At 43.5% G+C, this 18,100-nt stretch overlaps 1 protein-coding gene and 1 long non-coding RNA gene across 5 annotated transcripts in view; one reads left to right on the top strand and one right to left on the bottom strand.

The window, feature by feature from the left end:
- The window catches only part of LOC310701049 (alpha-2-macroglobulin-like), a 74,360-nt gene that overhangs the window by 27,132 nt on the left and 29,128 nt on the right, over positions 1-18,100 (top strand). For all 4 annotated transcript variants that reach the window (XR_014522908.1, XM_083491115.1, XM_083491114.1 and 1 more), the window contains 6 exons: positions 494-563; positions 1,740-1,882; positions 3,608-3,757; positions 5,070-5,243; positions 8,086-8,164; positions 9,777-9,921. Coding sequence is in view for 3 of the 4 variants with exons in the window: in XM_083491115.1 (XP_083347241.1) it covers positions 494-563; positions 1,740-1,882; positions 3,608-3,757; positions 5,070-5,243; positions 8,086-8,164; positions 9,777-9,921 (761 nt within the window). In the remaining variant the exon portion in view is untranslated. The remainder of the gene's footprint in view (positions 1-493; positions 564-1,739; positions 1,883-3,607; positions 3,758-5,069; positions 5,244-8,085; positions 8,165-9,776; positions 9,922-18,100) is intronic.
- LOC310702230 lies at positions 13,611-17,109 on the bottom strand. The gene is made up of 2 exons (XR_014523381.1): positions 16,139-17,109; positions 13,611-15,967 (listed from the first exon to the last, which is right to left on the bottom strand). It is a non-coding gene; the product is annotated as an uncharacterized lncRNA (long non-coding RNA).

The raw sequence follows: 18,100 nt of genomic DNA, 5'->3' as shown, positions 1-18,100 counted from the left end.
CATAGAGAAGTTAGACTGGCTCCCTTGTCGTCCGTCTGCCAGCTGTTTTATTCTAACAGGCCTTTGTGAACTGACTGGTTCTTGTTTTTTTCAAGGAAAGGACTTTGAATAGTGCTCATTCAAATCCATTTTCAGCTGCCAAACTATGTTTGATTTCTAATTGCAATTATTATTATTATTATTATTATTATTATTATTATTATTATTATTATTATTATTATTATTATTACAAAGATAGGCTCAAGCGTAATGGCAATTCATGTTGTACTACCAGGAGAGAGATTGTTTCTGGAAGCCAGAACACTCCCTGTGTGTAAGAACGGCTGGCATATCAGTGTAACCATATATTTTGCCTCCTCCATCCTCATCCAGCTTATAGGCAACTGGGTGGCCACAGTGAGAGTAGGATGCTGAACTAAATGGACCATTGGCCTGACCTAGCAGGCTGTTGTGTTCTTGTGCTTTTATCAGGCGTTTTCCGCCTTCCATGCAGGTGATGGCTAAGGGGGTCATTGTGCGATCAGGGACCCATGTTCTGCCTGTGGAGCACAGAGAAGGTACCGGTAAGTGGCACTCCATTCCCATTTCCTCCCTTCATTCTTGGTGACCTTTCCAACTTTTTATAAACCCAGGTGATAACGTAAACCAGGGGTCAGCAAAATTTTTCAGCAGGGGGCCGGTCCACTGTCCCTCAGATCTTGTGGGGGGCCGGACTATATTTTTGGGGAAAATAATGAACAAATTCCTATGCCCCACAAATAACCCAGAGATGCAATTTAAATAAAAGGACACATTCTACTCATGTAAAAGCACGCTGATTCCTGGACCATCCACGGGCCAGATTTAGAAGGTGATTGGGCCGGATCCGACCCCTGGGCCTTAGTTTGCCTACCCATGATGTAAACCCACACCTTAGTACAGTGCCACCACATATGCTTCCATGTGGCCTTGCGGTTCTTGCATGACATGTTTCAGAGTTTCCTCAATTTTATACTCATAGACAATATAATTTGACACTCATGAATTGTAATCGTTCTCTTCCTCCCTCTCTTCCTCCTTGGGAATTTTGTGTCAGTGCACTATGCCAATCATTTGGGGTTCCCTTTTCAGTCAGCAGTGTCACTCAGAAATATACTTCCTCAGTTCAGCTCACCTGTGGAAATAAACACGTTCCAGTTCTGCTTTAAGTATTGATGGAAGAGTTAACATTACAACTTATACAACTGCTGGCCTAAGGAAAATAAAGTAAAACTATGTACAGTGGTACCTCGGGTCACATACGCTTCAGGTTACATATTTTTCAGGTTATAGACTCCGCTAACCCAGAAATAGTGCTTCAGGTTAAGAATTTTGCTTCAGGATGAGAACAGAAATCGTGCTCCGGCGGCGCAGCAGCAGCAGGAGGCCCCATTAGCTAAAGTGGTCTTCAGGTTAAGAACAGTTTCAGGTTAAATACGGACCTCCAGAATGAATTAAGTACTTAACCCGAGGTACCATTGTACAGAGAATCATTCCTCCTCCCTGCTCTGCAGCCATCTGAGCAGAATAGCAACCACACCTCCTCCTTCAGAGCCTGTCTAATAAAGAAGTCTGTTGCGAAGGAAACCCTGTTGCTGGGGTAGACCTGTTGCTAGCAGAAAGCTTGTTGCTAGGGGCAGATTTGTTGTTAGGGGCAAAACTATGCAAGGATCATTTCAAGTCTATTTTTAGACTTACACTAACATTTCATTATCTACCAGCCAAAGGGGTGTTTTCTCTGGACCTCTCTGTTGACATGGACACTGCTCCATTGGCCCGTTTGCTTCTCTACACGATTTTCCCCAGTAGAGAACTACTGGCCCATTCAGCAGATTTCACCGTGGAGAACTGCTTCACAAACAAGGTAAGGTTGTGGGGACTCTCTGAGGCCCAGGGCAGACATGGCCATGAGGCTCTCTCTTCCCTCTCTGGCATAAACCTTTGCCAAAGTTCTCACTTGGTAGTCCATAGAGCACCATTTTTTCCAGCTGGACCAGCAGAATATTAACTTGTTGGCAGCTGAGGAGGGCAACCCAAGCTGAGAAAACAAATCCCAGAAGGGATTATCTCTCTGCTGTCATGTAATAGAATGAACTCTTCAAATGCCCTTTCTATAATAATTTTTATTAATTTTTCAATTACAATCCAATAATAGCCTCATTATAATGCCACTACCGAACTTCAGGAGGAGGGGGGGTTGCGGGCTCACGACCCCGCCCACACTCACTCCCGCGAGGCTGGCGCCAGCCTCGCGGGAAGCAGGGATTCCCTTAATTTGCATCCCCTGCAGCACCAGCCAATCGGCTGGCGGCAGGGGCGGGCCTTCCAGAGGCCACTTAAGGTCGGGGCAGCCCTTGGCTCGCCCCTTTTCTCCCTTGCAGCTGACGCGGTTTCCCACCCACCCGCCCTTTAGGTTTTGCCATTGACCTTGCTATGGGCTTCGGCTGGTCGCCGCAAGGGGCCTGGTAGGAGTTTTTCCATTTGGCTAATTGGCTGGTTTTCGGAGCCACTTGGTTTTTTCGCTTACCTCGTAGCAAATCGTCACAACTCCCTCGGTTTTGGCGGTAGGCATTGGCCGGGGTATTGTCATGCAAATGAGGTTGGGGGGGAGGAACGCCATCACCTCCCCCAATGCTTGAAGGGTAGTTCCTTAAAGGACTCCGAGGGGCAACGCCTCGTCCGAAACCTACGGAGGCTAGGGCCTAAAGCGCGCCCCCGAGCGGTAACCCCTCAGGGAGCGCCTAGGGATATGCATCTCGGGTGGCTCCCCCTGTTGGTGTTTAACCCTTCCCGGTTAGACCGGATAGTCGGTTAGGGGCCAATGCCTAAAGCCAATACCCTTCTTACCTGTAATCAATAAAGTTGTGGCCATTTTCGCCCATTAACCTAAATCTTTGTGTCCAGTGTCTTTATTTATTCCACCTGTGGGGGGGGGGAGGGAATAGCCACGCAACAATACCAAATTGCAATACAATTACTAAAAGTAATAATAATAATAATAATAATAATAATAATAATAATAATAAGAAGAAGAAGAAGAAGAAGAAGAAGAAGAAGAAGAAGAAGTAGTTTATTATTTGTACCCTGCCCATCTGGCTGGGTTTCCCCAGCCAATCATTCATATACCAAATTATATAATTTAGGTGGCCCCCTGCATGCAAGATTTGATGGTTTGATGATTTTCTTTACTTCTGCGTTCCAAAATCTTATTAATTTCAATTACATTCCAGTCAAAATAATAATCCCTTATCCATCAACTGCAATATTAATAACTTCCATTTGTGGTGACACATTAAATGATTTATAAATCTACAAGTGAGGCACCCCAACTATATCCCTTTTCTTCCTGTGTGTGACAATTATTTTGTGGTGTTTCTTCCTGTCCTTGTAAAATGTTATGTCTGCCTTTTCCCAGTTGTTGCTGTTCTCCACCATGCCTTGGTTGATACCCCCTTGTTGTTTCAGAAATTATCCATTGCTCCGTCCTGTGCTTTGTTGTTTTGCAACTTTAACAACAGCTTCAAAAATCACTCCGTCCCAATAAATAACCTGCTTTCACAATTTTTTCAAATGCCCTTTATGCCTCCAGGTGAATCTGCGGTTCTCTGATGCTGAAGGCCTCCCTACCAGCAAAACTCACCTCCATCTTGCTGCCTCCAAAGGCTCCCTTTGTGCTGTCCATGCTGTCGATAAGAGTGTCTTTCTCTTGAAGCCCGAAGCTGAGATGTCCCCTAAGACTGTGAGTCAAATCTGCTTTTGAAGCTGTCTTCAAGGGTGACAGTCCTAGAGCCACTTTTGCGCTTCCGTGCCATGGGGTGTGCTGATGCCATGTACATGATCCGTGTGGCATGTATGTCCGGTGTGCTGACTGTTGGGATGCATCCAAGGGAACGGGGGCAATTGGCAGGCCCCCAGCTGGCTCCAGCCCCCTGGCCGGCAGCCGGGCGATCTCCGGTCCTTGGTGCAGCATGAATCTGCGACCCAGAGCTTCAGAAGCTTCAGAAGCTGGGCACGCAACTCAGCAGAGATAAGAACTCTTCGCAACAGAAGGGCAGATTAGAGGCTGTGTAAAACATATTTACAGGCATTTTATTCAGCATCAGGACAAAAGGAAAAACATGTCTGCTCCCCTTCGTGTCCAAGCAAACAGCATAAGCAAAAGCTATACACAAACGGAAGTTCCCAGCAAGCTGTGCTGGAAAGTAAACAGACATGTGACACACAACAGCCTGTTCCTCTTAAGGTGGAACGGACTATCTTAACACTGACGTTGTATGGCCCTGGCTCCCTCAATCGCAGGGGCAAGGCCATATATCTCCAAAACACTTCCTTTCTCAAGGAAGCCAGACTCTGGATAACCACTAGAACCTCTGGAGTCTCTCGTTTTTCAGAGACTGGGGTGCATACAACAATTTTAAAAAACTGAGTTTCATTCCAGTTATATGCCGGACTGATAAACTGAGGACCGGGGATGCATAGAACGTCTGTATCCACTTTTGAAACGGTTTGGCAAGTGTTGAATGGACCCATTCCTTTCTGTCCAAACTGTGTCCTGGAAACCAAGTCTCGTGAGGAACAGTTGAGTATGTTTAGCCTGGGGAAAGAGAAGGCTGAGAGGTGATCTGATGGCTACCTTCAAGGCTGAAGACAGGGCAAGCTTGTTTTCTGCTGTGCCAGAGGGTGGGACCCGAGTCAGTGGCTTCAAATTACAAGGAAAGAGATTCCAACTAAATACTGGGAATAACTTTCTGGTGGTCAGAGCTGTTCTGCAGTGGCCACGCCGGGACATTTTAGAGGAGAGGTGATTTAGAGGAGATATGGAAGGCGTTTGTAGAATTTGTACTGTTAAAACGGAAAGGGGTCAAACCACCGCAAGAGGTGTTGAAATTGTGGGTGGTTGGATAGTAACAATGGAATGGTCTCCGTGGCGAGGTGCACATTTCTATTCTTACTTATTTATGATTATTACTTTGTAAAAATATATAGAAAAAATAAAAAAAATAGCAGGGGCATTTTAGGACATGCCTAATTGTGGCTACTTTTGTGGTCAGGTTTATAATCTGCTCCCTGTGAAGGACCTCCGAGGTTACGTCTACAGGCACCACAACCTGCTTGAACCGTACCTTGGTCGCTGCACGGTTAGGGATAATATTGTTGTGGGAGGCATCAGCTACAGATATGAATCTTTTCAGCGGAGTGAAGGTGATGCCTATGACATTCTCAAGGTGAGTGCCAAAGGACCCGCTGCATTGGCATGAGACCCTTAATCTCAGGGTCATGGGTTTGAGCCCCATGTGGGCGAGAGAGTCCTTCATTGCAGGAGTTTGGTCTAGGTGGTCCTTGCGGTCCACTCCAACTCTGCAATTCTATGATTCTGTGATTTGTCGGGAAGTGAAATGTCTGCCAGGAAGAGGAGGGCACATTGTAGGGACCCACCGCGTGACAGTGGCAGCTCAGCCACCCAAAATCTAGGGCTGTAAGGAAGCACGGTGTTGCATTCCACCCCGCATACGTCGCACGCAGCAATGTTTCCATTCCCCTGCAGTTCGTTTTCCACCAAAAGCTATTGTCCTCTGCAGAGAGATTATGTAACCTTAAGAAGAGCCTGCTGGGTCAGGCCAATGCGTTTAGTCCAGTGTTCTCACATTGCTCAACCAAATGCCTGTGGGAAGCCTGCAAACAGGATCCGAGCGCAAGAGCCCTTTCCCCCCTCCTGTGGTTTTCAGCGACTGGTATTCAGAAGCATCACTGCCTCCAACTGGGGAGGCAAACCATCACCATCATGGCTCGTAGCCACTGATAGCCTTTGTTATGTATTGAGTTGAATAGGATCCAAACTGCAGCAGTCTGATTGGTCCTAGAACAATAGGATCCAAATTGCAGCAGTCTGATTGGTCCTAGAACAATAGGATTCAGAATGCAGCAGTCTGATTGGTCCAAGAACAATGCTGCAGTATGATTGGTTGGCAGGAACCACCCAATCATGCTCCAGATATAAGTGAATCCACAACCTGATTGGCTTACAGTAGGATTCCAGAATTAACCAATCATGTGCAGCCCATTGTGTAAATAATGTATATAAAGCAGATACTTTGAGGGGACTTTCATTCATTCCTCCTCACCACTATGAGCTGAATAAAGAGCATGAAATCACTTTGCGACTCTGAGTATATTTCAGCCTTCCCCCCTAATTTGTCTGATCCTCTGAGCCATCCACATTCGTGGCCATCACTCCCTCCAGTGGAAGCGAGTTTCAGTGTTGAACTAGATAAAAGGTAAAGGTAAAGGACCCCTGGATGGTTAAGTCCAGTCAAAGGTGATTATGGGGTTGCGGCGCTCATCTCGCTTTCAGGCCGAGGGAGACGGCGTTTGTCCACAGAAAGCTTTCCAGGTCATGTGGCCAGCAGGACTAAACCACTTCTGGCACAATGAGATGGAGGCCAGAGCACATGGAAATGCCGTTTTCCTTCCTACCGGACTGGTACCTATCTATCTGCTTGCACTGGCGTGCTTTCGAACTGCTAGGTGGGCAGGAGCTGGGACACAGCAACGGGAGCTCACCCCATCGCGGGGATTCAAACCGCCGACCTTCTGATCGGCAAGCCCAAGAGGCTCTGTGGTTTAGACCACAGCGCCACCTGCATCCTTACAGTTGAACTAGGCACCATGTGAATAACTGCTTTTTGAATCCGCCCTGAATCCTTCAACATTCAGTTTCACTGGATGCCCATGAGTTCTAATGTCATGAGAGTACTGTGTCCAGTTCTGGGCACCACAATTTAAGAAGATGTCAACAAGCTGGAACATGTACAGAGGAGGGCAACCAAGATGATCAAGGGTCTAGAAACAGGTAGGTAGCCATGTTGGTCTAAAGCAGTCGAAATACACACACACACACACACACACACACACACACACACACACACCAGGTTTACCATACCCATTGAGTCAGTCACCCATCTTCTACTACCCTCCTGAGAAAACCCCCTCCCCACCCTCCCACTATATATAAGGGTCTGGTGACTTCTGTTTCAGTGTATCTGAAGAAGTGTGCATGCACATGAAAGCTTATACCAAGAACAAACTTAGTTGGTCTCTAAGGTGCTACTGGACTATTTTTTTATTTTATTTTTAAAATATATTTCAAGGGTCTGGAAACCAAGCCTTATGAGGAACGGTTGAAGGAGCTGGGCATGTTTAGCCTGGAAAAGAGGCTGTGGAGCCCTTCAAATATTTCAAGGGCTGTCACATGAAAGAGGGAACAAGCTTGTTTTCTCCTGCTCTGGAGCGTAGGGACTGGACCAATGGCTTCAAGTTACAAGAAAGGAGATTCCCACTAATCATTAGGAAGAACTTTCTGACAGTAAGACTGTTTGGCAGTGGAACGGACTCCCATGAGAGGTGGTGGACTCTTCTTCCTTGGAGGTTTTTAAGCAAAGTTTGGATGGCCACCTGTCCTGGATGCATTAGCTGAGATTCCTGTGTTGCAGGCGGTTGGATGGCCACTTGATTATCCTTGGGTTCCCTTAGGTAAAGGTAAAGGGACCCCTGACCATTAGGTCCAGTCATGGACAACTAGGGTTGCAGTGCTCATCTCGCTCTTTAGGCCAAGGGAGCCGGCGTTTGTCCGCAGACAGCTTCCAGGTCATGTGGCCAGCATGACTAAGCCGCTTCTGGCAAACCAGAGCAGCGCACGGAAACGCCGTTTACCTTCCTGCCGGAGCGGAACCTATTTATCTACTGGCACTTTGACGTGCTTTCGAACTGCTAGGCTGGCAGGAGCAGGGACCGAGCAACAGGAGCTCACCCCGTCGCAGGGATTCAAACCACACAGCCTTACAACTCTGCAATTCTTTGATTCTATGAGAGAGGGAGAAAAATGTTTCTCTATCCCAATATCCTTCCAGACCACTCGGCAGTGGGAGGATGTTCAGCTCCTGAAGAGTTAATCCAGACTAGGTAGAGACTCTCCTGGTCAGGTATTCGGGAACAGAGACATATATGCTGTTTGGGAAGGCATAACGCTCTAGAGAAGGGTTCATACTGGCTCATTTTCTCATTTTGCAGGACTTTGGCTTGAAAGTTTTTACCAGCACCACGATACAGAAGCCTAACCTTTGCAGAGAAGATATACCAGTATATGCCAGTAAGAACCTGGTGGCAATGTTGGTGGCAATTGTGGGAGTAGGGGTGGGATTTCCTCCAGCTAGCCTTCGTTCCATCTTCACAATGCCCTGAAAATCACAAGATTTATGAGCTCTGCAAATTTAAGAGGAACGATAACAGCTTAGGAAGAGCCAATGGCAAATCTTCTCTAGCATCCTGTTCTCACATTGGCTGAAGGGTTGTTTGTGGGAAACCAGCAAATGTACATCCAGCTACCCTCTACGTCCCTAAGGGCCTTGAGGCAACGACTACAACTTTTGCTGAGTGCCTAGTTCTACAGCCCTATATTTTTAAAAAAATATTAAGATACTTGGCAGAAGGGTTTTCAGGAAGAGTTTCAATTGCCTCATCCCTTCCGGCATTTGCATGCTGTAAATAGAAAGTTTACAGTGGAACCTCGGTTCCTGAACGAAATCCATTCTGGAAGCCCATTCAGCTTGCAAAATGTTCGAAAACCGAGGCATGGCTTCCCAGTGGTTGCAAGAGCTTCTTGCACTCCGCAGAAGTCGTGTCGCACGTTCAAGTTCCAAAAAACATTTGAAAATGGAAGCATTTACTTCTGGGTTTTCAGCATTCAGGAACCAAAACATACAAGAACAGAGGCGTTCAGGAACCAAGGTTCCAATGTACCAGTATTTGCCCAAAGCTAGATTCAGAGTGTATTTTGTTCTAATAGGCGCTTATGAATTTGCCACCGTTATCGTTATGGTAAAATATCATGCTATTTAAATGGCATAGATTAATTAGTCACTCAGCAGCAATAGAACATGGTTACAGTGGTACCTCGGGTTACATACGCTTCAGGTTACACACTCCACTACGCCAGAAATAGTGCTTCAGGATAAGAACAGAAATCGGATTCTGGCAGCGTGGCGGCAGCAGGAGGCCCCATTAGCTAAAGTGGTGCTTCAGGTTAAGAACAGTTTCAGGTTAAGTATGGACCTCCGGAACGAATTAAGTACTTAACCCGAGGTACCACTGTATAGGCCTTGGAGGACACATGGTGATTTGCGGAATTCTACCTTTTGTTTTAAAAAGTGAAATGGCTTAAAAGTTAAATGGAGCCAAATAGAAATTGGGTGCTTCTATGGAGGTTGGGGGTTAGATTGTAAACACACACACACACACACACACACACACACACACAAGACAGATGTGTATGAAACACAATTTATGACACACACGCACATACACAAAGAGAGAGAGATAGAGAGTACAAAGAAAAACAAAATGAAATTAAATAAATAAATTAGTTGGCATCTGTTTGCCTCAAGAGACAATGTAGGAGTGTGACGTCAAACCATTGGAGAATTAGAGGACTTGCTGTGGCTGTATGGGAGAGACATGTTTAATTACAGCTGGAGCAGAGGAAGGTCTCGGTTTTGCTGTTACAGATGCACCGTGGTGTTACTTATCTCTGCTCTCCTCCCAGTGGTCATTTCTCCTCTGGTCACCACTGTGGAAATAAAGTACATAATTTAGGGCAATATCCAACAGTCCCACTCAGAGTGTACCTACTGAAATCAAGAGGGCTTTCTGTTCAATGAGTCCGAATAACAATGGCTATCATCTATGCTCTGTCTTCCTTCAAGGTGCTGACCTACAGGTTCAAACTCTGAGTAGACGGCTAGGAGCTCCAGGCATTCCTGCACGAGAAGCTGCAAGAACAGGAAGACAGCAGGAGACTGTCAGGAGCTACTTTCCCGAGACGTGGCTCTGGAACACGTGGATAGTGAAGTAAGTAGTGGTTTTCAGACTTTGTGGGGTGCGCATATTGCAGATATTAATATTATGCAGTTTGAAGCGAGTGGATGCATAAAAACGGGCTCCTTTGGAAATGAAGCACTGTCAAGGCCCGTAAGTTTAACAAAAGCTTTGCTTGCAGAACTTTCTTCAAAACAAAACAAAAACATCCAAACAACTCCATAAGACACATGCCAGTCCAAGGCATAGGCTCAGCATCTTACAAAATGTCAAACAATTTCAACAGACCTAGAAACAGAGGTCTGTCTCTCCCCACAACCTGCATCCTGCCTGGGGCTGTTTGGAGAGCTTCATCTGCATCCTCACTCTCACAGAACACAGGAACAAAGGACTCCAGCCGTCACCCTTCCATGATGGCGAAGTTGCAATTCAATTCAATGCCTCTCATGTGATCTAAGGTTAAACACTCACATGTTAGCTAGCAGAAAACAACATTCCATTATCAGCTCAGTTAAGGCTCAGAGTCCCTTAGAGCAGTGTTTCCCAACCTTTTTTGGGCAAAGGCACACTTGTTTCATGGAAAAAATCTCGAGGCACGCCACCATTAGAAAATGTTTAAAAAATTAACTCTGTGCCTATATTGACTATATATAAAGTAACTCTCTTTAATAGGAATCAAATAAACACAAAGATAGTATTTTATAATTACTTTATTATGAAATAGTAAGTAAACAGAAATATGAAAAATTATAAAATACTTTATTCAGTGCGCAACCTGGGCCTGTTTGGCTGAAAGTAATGCATAATGGATTAATCCATTCCAGACATTTAAAAACAACCCCTAAAACAGCAATTTAACATGAATTTTACTATCGATAAAGACCATTGATCCATAAAATGAAAGCAATAAACAATGTACTGCAGTCACACAATCAGTCAATCAATCAGTCACAAAAACAAAACAAAAAAGTCAGAAAGACAAAAATGCAAAATAAACAGCAAAAGCAGACAGACCGCAAAACAGAAGCATGGCACGCAAAATGGAGCATGTTTGGCTTCTGAAAAATGTTCGCAAACCAGAACACCTGTGGCTTAGCCCACCGCCTTCCATAACCAGTCTTCAGCTTCCTTACCTATAGCGGGGGGGGGGGGAATTAGTTTCGGTCACTAACGACTGGAATCGAGCTGCGTGGCTGCTTTGCTTGCAATTCCCAACCGCACTCCTTGCAAAGAGGTGGGCCGGCCATGCAATTTAAAGGAGATGGAATCCCAGCCCGCGCCCCTGCCCCGCGCAGTCCAGTCTCGAGGCGCGCCCACCTGCCCGCCGGCAGCGAAGCAGCGAGCGGGCCTCCTGCGCCGTCCACCTGCGGCTCAGGCGCTCCTCCAACAGCGGGTGCCGGTAACGTTTCGGGAAGCGGTGCTTCGCCACAGTTGGCCGGCCTAGGAAGAGGCCCCGGTAGACCCGGGCTTCGGCTCCCTGCTGGACCATCTCCAGCTCCGCCATGGGCGGAACAGCCGCTGCCTCGGACTCGGCGCCGCCCGCGCTCCCCTCAGCCAGCACAGCCGCCATCTTGGACGCCAACGGCCGCTCTCTCCGAGGAATGCGCCTGCGCCTTTCCTCGAGAATTCTTACGTACGGCGCGGGATCGGCGAGTTGGGCCGGCGGAAACAGCCGAGTCCGGAATCTGCACTTGCCGAAAACAGCCGAGACCCGAATCTGCACTTGCCGGAAACAGCCAAGACCCGAATCTGAACATGGCAGACTTCTCAATCCATTTGCTTCCTAGCCTCTTGCCGCCCGACTCGCCCGCCTCCCTCCCACGGCACAGCAGGCAACGTCTCGCGGCACACCAGTGTGCCGCGGAACACCGGTTGGGAAACACTGCCTTAGAGTACGGCAGTGGAATTTTCCAGCATTAAACCCTTTCACCATTACACATAAGCATTCCCATTTCGGTGTCAATTTAAACCATTATAATCAATAGGGCAGTGGTGGTGCTGGGGAGAACCTGTGGCCCTCCAGGTGTTACTGCCATACAACCTCCATCATACCTGCTCACAGGCCATCCAGCCCAGGGCTCATGGGAGTTGGAGCCCAACAACAACGGGAAGGCCACACAGCCCCCACCCCACAAAATCTCTGCCCCGAGAGGGGGCAATGACAATAAAGATATTATTATTATTATTATTATTATTATTATTACAAGCCATAACACTAGGGAGAATTAGGCAAATTAATGAAGGACAAGGCTCTTGATAGCACCTCGAATACTTGGAAGTGATGTGCATTTTACAGGATTTCCCTGGTGATGGGAAATGAAGATACGGCTTGCAGGAGGGAGCTATGAAAATGTTCTTCACCCTGCACGGCCATCTTCAGAAAAATAAAGGCCTGTCACATTGAAGATGGATCAAACATTGCTGGGGCTTTGTCAACATACAGAGGATCGGGAGGCCAGCTGGCAAGCCCCAGCTCAGCCGACTCCTTCCATCGACCTCTGCTCTGACGTAAATCAGCGACCCGGGCTTCAGAACCAGGGCACGCTATCAGCAGATAGAACTGCGCACACAGAATAGGCTTGAGGCTTGTGAAGTCATACTACAAACTACAGATTTATTAATCATAAATCAGGACAAAGAAACATGTCGTCTCTCATGCCGTCTCAGAGAGAACGGGAAAAAGCAAAAGCTATACACAAACGGAAGTTCCCAGCATACTGTGCTGGAATGTAAACAGACATGTGACATGCAACAATTCCACATGTCTGTTCCTTAAGGTGGAGTGGAATTCTCAGCAGGCTTGTACTAGATAACCCTTGGGGTCCCTTCCAACTATGATTCTATGAATCTTGTTTTCTGCTGCTCCAGAGGGCAGGGCCCAAATCAATGGATTCAAGTTAAAGGAGATTCTGACTAAACATTATGGTGGTCAGAGCTGTTTGGTATGGACTCCCTCAGAAAGTGGTGGACTCTCCTTCCCTGGAGACTTTTAAGCAGAGCTTGGATGGCCACCTGTCAGCGATTTGTTAGCTGGGAATTGTTCAGTGGACTAGATGAGGCTTGGGGTCCTATCTTTTTTTTTTTTGAATTCTTTTTATTAGGTTTCCTTTATCGTACACATACAAAAAGAAAGACAAATGCAATTAAAGGAAAAAAAACAAAAATGTAGCTACTCAATTCACACGATAATTGAGTGAATTGACAAAAAAGGCACTAAAAAAGAAAAAAAAAGAAAAGGAGAAAAAAAAAGAAAAAGAAAAAGACAGAAAAATTAGTACATATAACAATTAACATACAACATCAACTTCCTTCCCTCCTGATTTCGGGTTTCTACTTTTAATAGTTTCATTTTTACTGCTGGTATTGGTTTTTAGTTTATACATCGAAAGTTTTATATCAGACCTGCTGTAGTTGGTAGGTTACTAAAATTACCTTCAATATAGACCATGAATTTGTTCCAATCTTCATTTAACTTTGTATTTTTTTGGTTTCTAATTCTTTGCGTCATTCTTGCCAATTCAATAAAATCATATAATTTCAATTGCCAATCCCTCACCGTTGGTAAGTTTGTACTTTTCCAATTTTGAGCGATTAACATTCTGGCCGCTGCTGTTGAGTATTGAAATAAGGTTTTATCTTTTTCCCGTATTTCTTTTCCAACAATTCCTAGTAAGAAGGCCTCTGGTTTTTTGGGGAATGTGTATCTAAGTATTTTTTTTAACTCATTATATATCTGATTCCAAAATTTTTTCGTTTCCTCACATGTCCACCACATATGTATAAAATTACCTTCTTTTGTTTTGCATTTCCAGCAGGCCTTGTTTCCAGTCTTGTACATCCTACTTAGTTTTTCTGGTGTTAAATACCATCTGTATATCATCTTTTCTAAGTTTTCTCTAATTGCAGCGCTTGCCGTGAATTTTATTCCCTCATTCCACAGTTTTGACCATTTCTCATATTCTATGTTATGCCCCAGATCTATCGCCCACTTGACCATAACTTCCTTAATTTCTTCGTCTTTTGTATCCCATTCCAATAATATGTTGTACATTTTAGATAATAACTTAGATTTACTTTCAATTATTTCAATCTGAAATTTGGATTTCTTTTCGTTCATTCCTATTTTTTTATCTTCTGTCCATATTGCATTGATCTGATGGTACTGTATCCAACCTGTCAGCTTCTCTTTCAACTCCTCATACGGTCTTAATCTCCAGCTATCTTGAGATCTTACCAATAAGTCTTCATATGTCAATCTTTGTTCTTCCAAATTTATTTTTTTGATTGATAGGATATCTGTTGGGGACAGCCACCAGGGTGTTTTCCATTCTAGCAACTTTTTATTTTTTTCCCAAACTTCATACAGAGGGCCCCTAATGATATGACTCGAAAATCCTTTATGTGCCTATTCTTTATTTGACCAAAGGTAGGCGTGCCAGCCAAACCTGTTATCTGCCCCCTCTAGGTCCAATAAATCAGTGTTCTCCAAGGTTATCCAGTCTTTAACCCAACATAGACAGGCAGCTTCATAATACAATTTCAGGTTAGGTACTGCGAGCCCTCCTCTCTCCTTTCGGTCTGTAAGTAATTTAAATCTAATCCTTGGCCTTCTTCCCTGCCATATGAATCTTGAAAGAATTTTCTGCCAATCTTTAAATATTTTGGGCCCTCTGATAACAGGGATATTTTGAAATAAGAACAGCATCCTGGGGAGTATATTCATTTTTATTGCCTCCATCCTGCCCAACCACGAGAGGTTGACTCTGTTCCAAACATCCAGGTCTTTTTTAACTTTGTTCCACGTTGCCGAATACTTATCTTCAATTAAGTTTATATTTTTGGGTGTAAGCCAAATTCCTAAATATTTTATTTTTTTAGCCACTTTAATTCCGTATTGTCTCTCTAATTTTTCCTTCACATCGTTTCTCAGATTCTTTGTCAGCATTTTTGTTTTTAATTTGTTCAGTTTGAAGCCAGACAATTTACCGTATTCCTCTAGTGTTTCCAACGCTTTGCCAATACTTCCTTGCGGCTCTTCTAGGGATAACATCAGGTCGTCCGCGTAGGCTTTTAATTTGTACTCCTTTGATCCTATTTTGATCCCTTGTATCTCTGACGTTGATCTTATTTTATTCGCCAGAACTTCTAAGACCATGATAAATAAAAGCGGGGAGAGAGGGCATCCCTGCCTTGTTCCTTTCTCGATTTTGAATGTGTTTGTAAGATTGTTGTTTATTACCAATTTGGCGAATTGGTTTGAATATATTGCCTGTATTCCTTTCAAAAATTCGCCCTCTATCCCTGCCTTTTCTATAGATTTTAGTAGAAACAACCAAGAGACGTTATCAAACGCCTTTTCCGCGTCTATAAAAATCAAAGCTGCAGGTATATCATTGTTGATCTCCAAATGTTCAATTATATTTATAACATGCCTGACATTGTCTTTCAAGAACCTATTTGGGAGGAAACCTGCTTTATCTTTGTGGATTAGGTTTGATAAGCACTTTTTCAATCTGTTTGCCATGATGTCAGCATATATTTTGTAATCGTTATTTAGTAAAGATATTGGCCTATAGTTCTTGATGCTCAGTTTGCCTGTATCTGGTTTGGGAATTAATGTTATAAAAGCTTCCCTCCAAGACTCAGGTATTTTCCCTCCTCTTAAAATGTTATTCATAGTATCACAAAGCGCTGGTGACAGTTGACTTCCCAAAACTTTGTAATATTTAGCCGATAAGCCGTCCGGTCCTGGTGCCTTTCCCAATTTCATTTTTTTCATCGCGCTCTGAATCTCTTCTATGTTTATGGGTCTGTTTAGTTGGAGTCTTTCTTCTTCTGTAACGATCTTCCCTTTACAGCTCTTTAGATATCTTTCTATTTGGGCTGGATCTTCTTCTCCTTTCTTATATAACTCCTCATAGAATTTAAGAAAGTTTTTTTGTATTCTTTTTGGGTCAACTATCAATTCTTCCTCTACCATTATTTTATTTATCACATTCTGTTTTTGTCTTTTTCTCAGTTGCCAAGCTAAGAATTTTCCCGTTTTATTCGCTGATTCAAAATATCTTTGCCTCATTGACTTACCGTATTTTTTGCACCATAACACTCATTTTTTTCCTCCTGAAAAGTAAGGGGAAATGTCTGTGCGTGTTATGGAGGGAATGCCTACGGGTGGCATGCCTACGAATTTTCCTCCTCTAAAAACTACGTGCGTGTTATGGTCAGGTGCGTGTTATAGAGCGAAAAATACGGTAATTTTCCATTCAATTTCTTGGCTCGTTAGCATTGAATATTGTGTTTGTAATATTTTTATTGTTTGTATGCTTTGTTCATCTTTCGGGTAATCTATTAATTTTTTCTCGTGCTCCCTTAGCTGTCTGAGAATTTCTTCCTTCTTTTGCTGTCTTATTTTCTTCTTATGGTTGTTTTGCTGAATAAAAAGGCCTCTTAAAACCGCCTTGCTGGTATCCCATACCACTTCTATATTTGTTCCTGTGTTCAGGTTTAGATCGAAGTACTCTTTTAGAGTGGCTTTGGCTTTTTCGATGACCTCATCATTATCTAATAGGTATTCGTTCAGCCTCCATCTAAAGCCTCCCTGCGTTGCACCTTTTATTTCCAGTGTTATTGAATTATGGTCGGAGAGGGTTCTTGGTTGGATTTCACATTTTGTGGCTCTTAAGGTGAGTTCCCTCGAAGTCCAAATTTGATCTATTCTGCCCCAACTTTTATGTACCTCTGTGAAGAAGGTAAACTGCTTTTCTGTTGGGTGCTTATGTCTCCATATATCTATTAGGTCCATGTTTTCTTCCAGATCTTGAAATGATTTCGGTAACTTTCCTTGATTTCGTTTTCTCTTTTCTGTTTGTCTATCAATTTCTAATGTCGGTACTGCATTGAAGTCTCCCAGTAATATCGTCTTGTTATTTCCTAATTCTAATAACACTTGTTCTAATTTTTTGAAGAACTCTGGCCTATTTGAATTTGGGGCATAAATATTTACCACGTTGATCTTTTCTCCCTGAAAGCTGATTTTTACCCCCAATATCCTTCCTTCTTCGTCCTTGTAAATCAGTTTGGGTTCCCATTTTTCATTGACATATGTTACCACTCTTTTTTTTTTCTCTACCGTGGAATTTATAAATTCTGTTCCTAAGTTCTTATTTACTAATACATGTCTATGCTTTTTAGCTACATGAGTCTCTTGTATACAAATTACATCCAATTAGGCTTGGGGTCCTATCGATGGTATCAAACACCAAGTAAATTGGAAAAAATGTACAAAACTAAATCAAATAAATGTTGGAAATGTAAAGAGAAAGAAGGTTATTTTTATCATATGTGTGGTGCCAGTGTGATGTAGTGGTTAAGAATGGTAGACTTGTGATCTGGTGAACCGGGTTCACTTCCCCGCTCCTCCATATGCAGCTGCTGAGTGACCTTGGGCTAGTCTCACTTCTCTGAAGTCTCTCAGCCCCACTCACCTCACAGAGTGTTTGTTGTGGGGGAGGAAGGGAAAGGAGAATGTTAGCCGCTTTGAGACTCCTTCGGGTAGTGATAAAGCGGGATATCAAATCCAAACTCATGTGGTAACCTTACTTACCTTGTGGTAAGGTTAAGGCTTACTGGGAAATGATATACAATGAAATGAAAAGGATGTTTAAAATAATGTTTGTAAAAAAAACACCAGAAGCCTTTCTCTTGGGAATTATAGGGACAGAACTACTTAAATTGTATAGAAATTTATTCATGTATACGACTACAGCAGCAAGAATGTTACTTGTGCCCAAATGGAAAGAAGCAGAAGTCCCAGCAAAGGAAGAATGGATATGAAAACGTATGGAATATGCAGAAATGGCAAAACTTTCCAGAAGAATAAGAAATCAAGATAACAAACTTTTAATAAAAGAATGGAAATGGTTTATTGAATATTTACAGACAAATTGTAAACAGATAAAAAGACTGGCAGGATTATTGTAATAACCTGCAGTTACATAAGAGTATATATTCAAAGAAGATAAATAAATATGTTAAGTTAATTTGGATATGCAGAAGATATTAAAAACAAACTTAAGGAACCGCAGAAAGAGGGGGAAGGAAGTCAAGTTTTAAAATGTCAAAATAACTGTAAAATCAATGGAATGTGTATATATGAAGAGATATGTATACGTATACGTATATGTATATACATATACATATACATATACATATA

The sequence above is a fragment of the Podarcis liolepis genome (genome assembly GCF_965112155.1).
Source record: "Podarcis liolepis genome assembly, chromosome: 2".
NCBI lineage: Eukaryota > Metazoa > Chordata > Lepidosauria > Squamata > Lacertidae > Podarcis > Podarcis liolepis.
The sequence above is the reverse complement of the archived record's forward strand: the minus strand, read 5'-3'. Positions and strand labels throughout refer to the sequence as shown.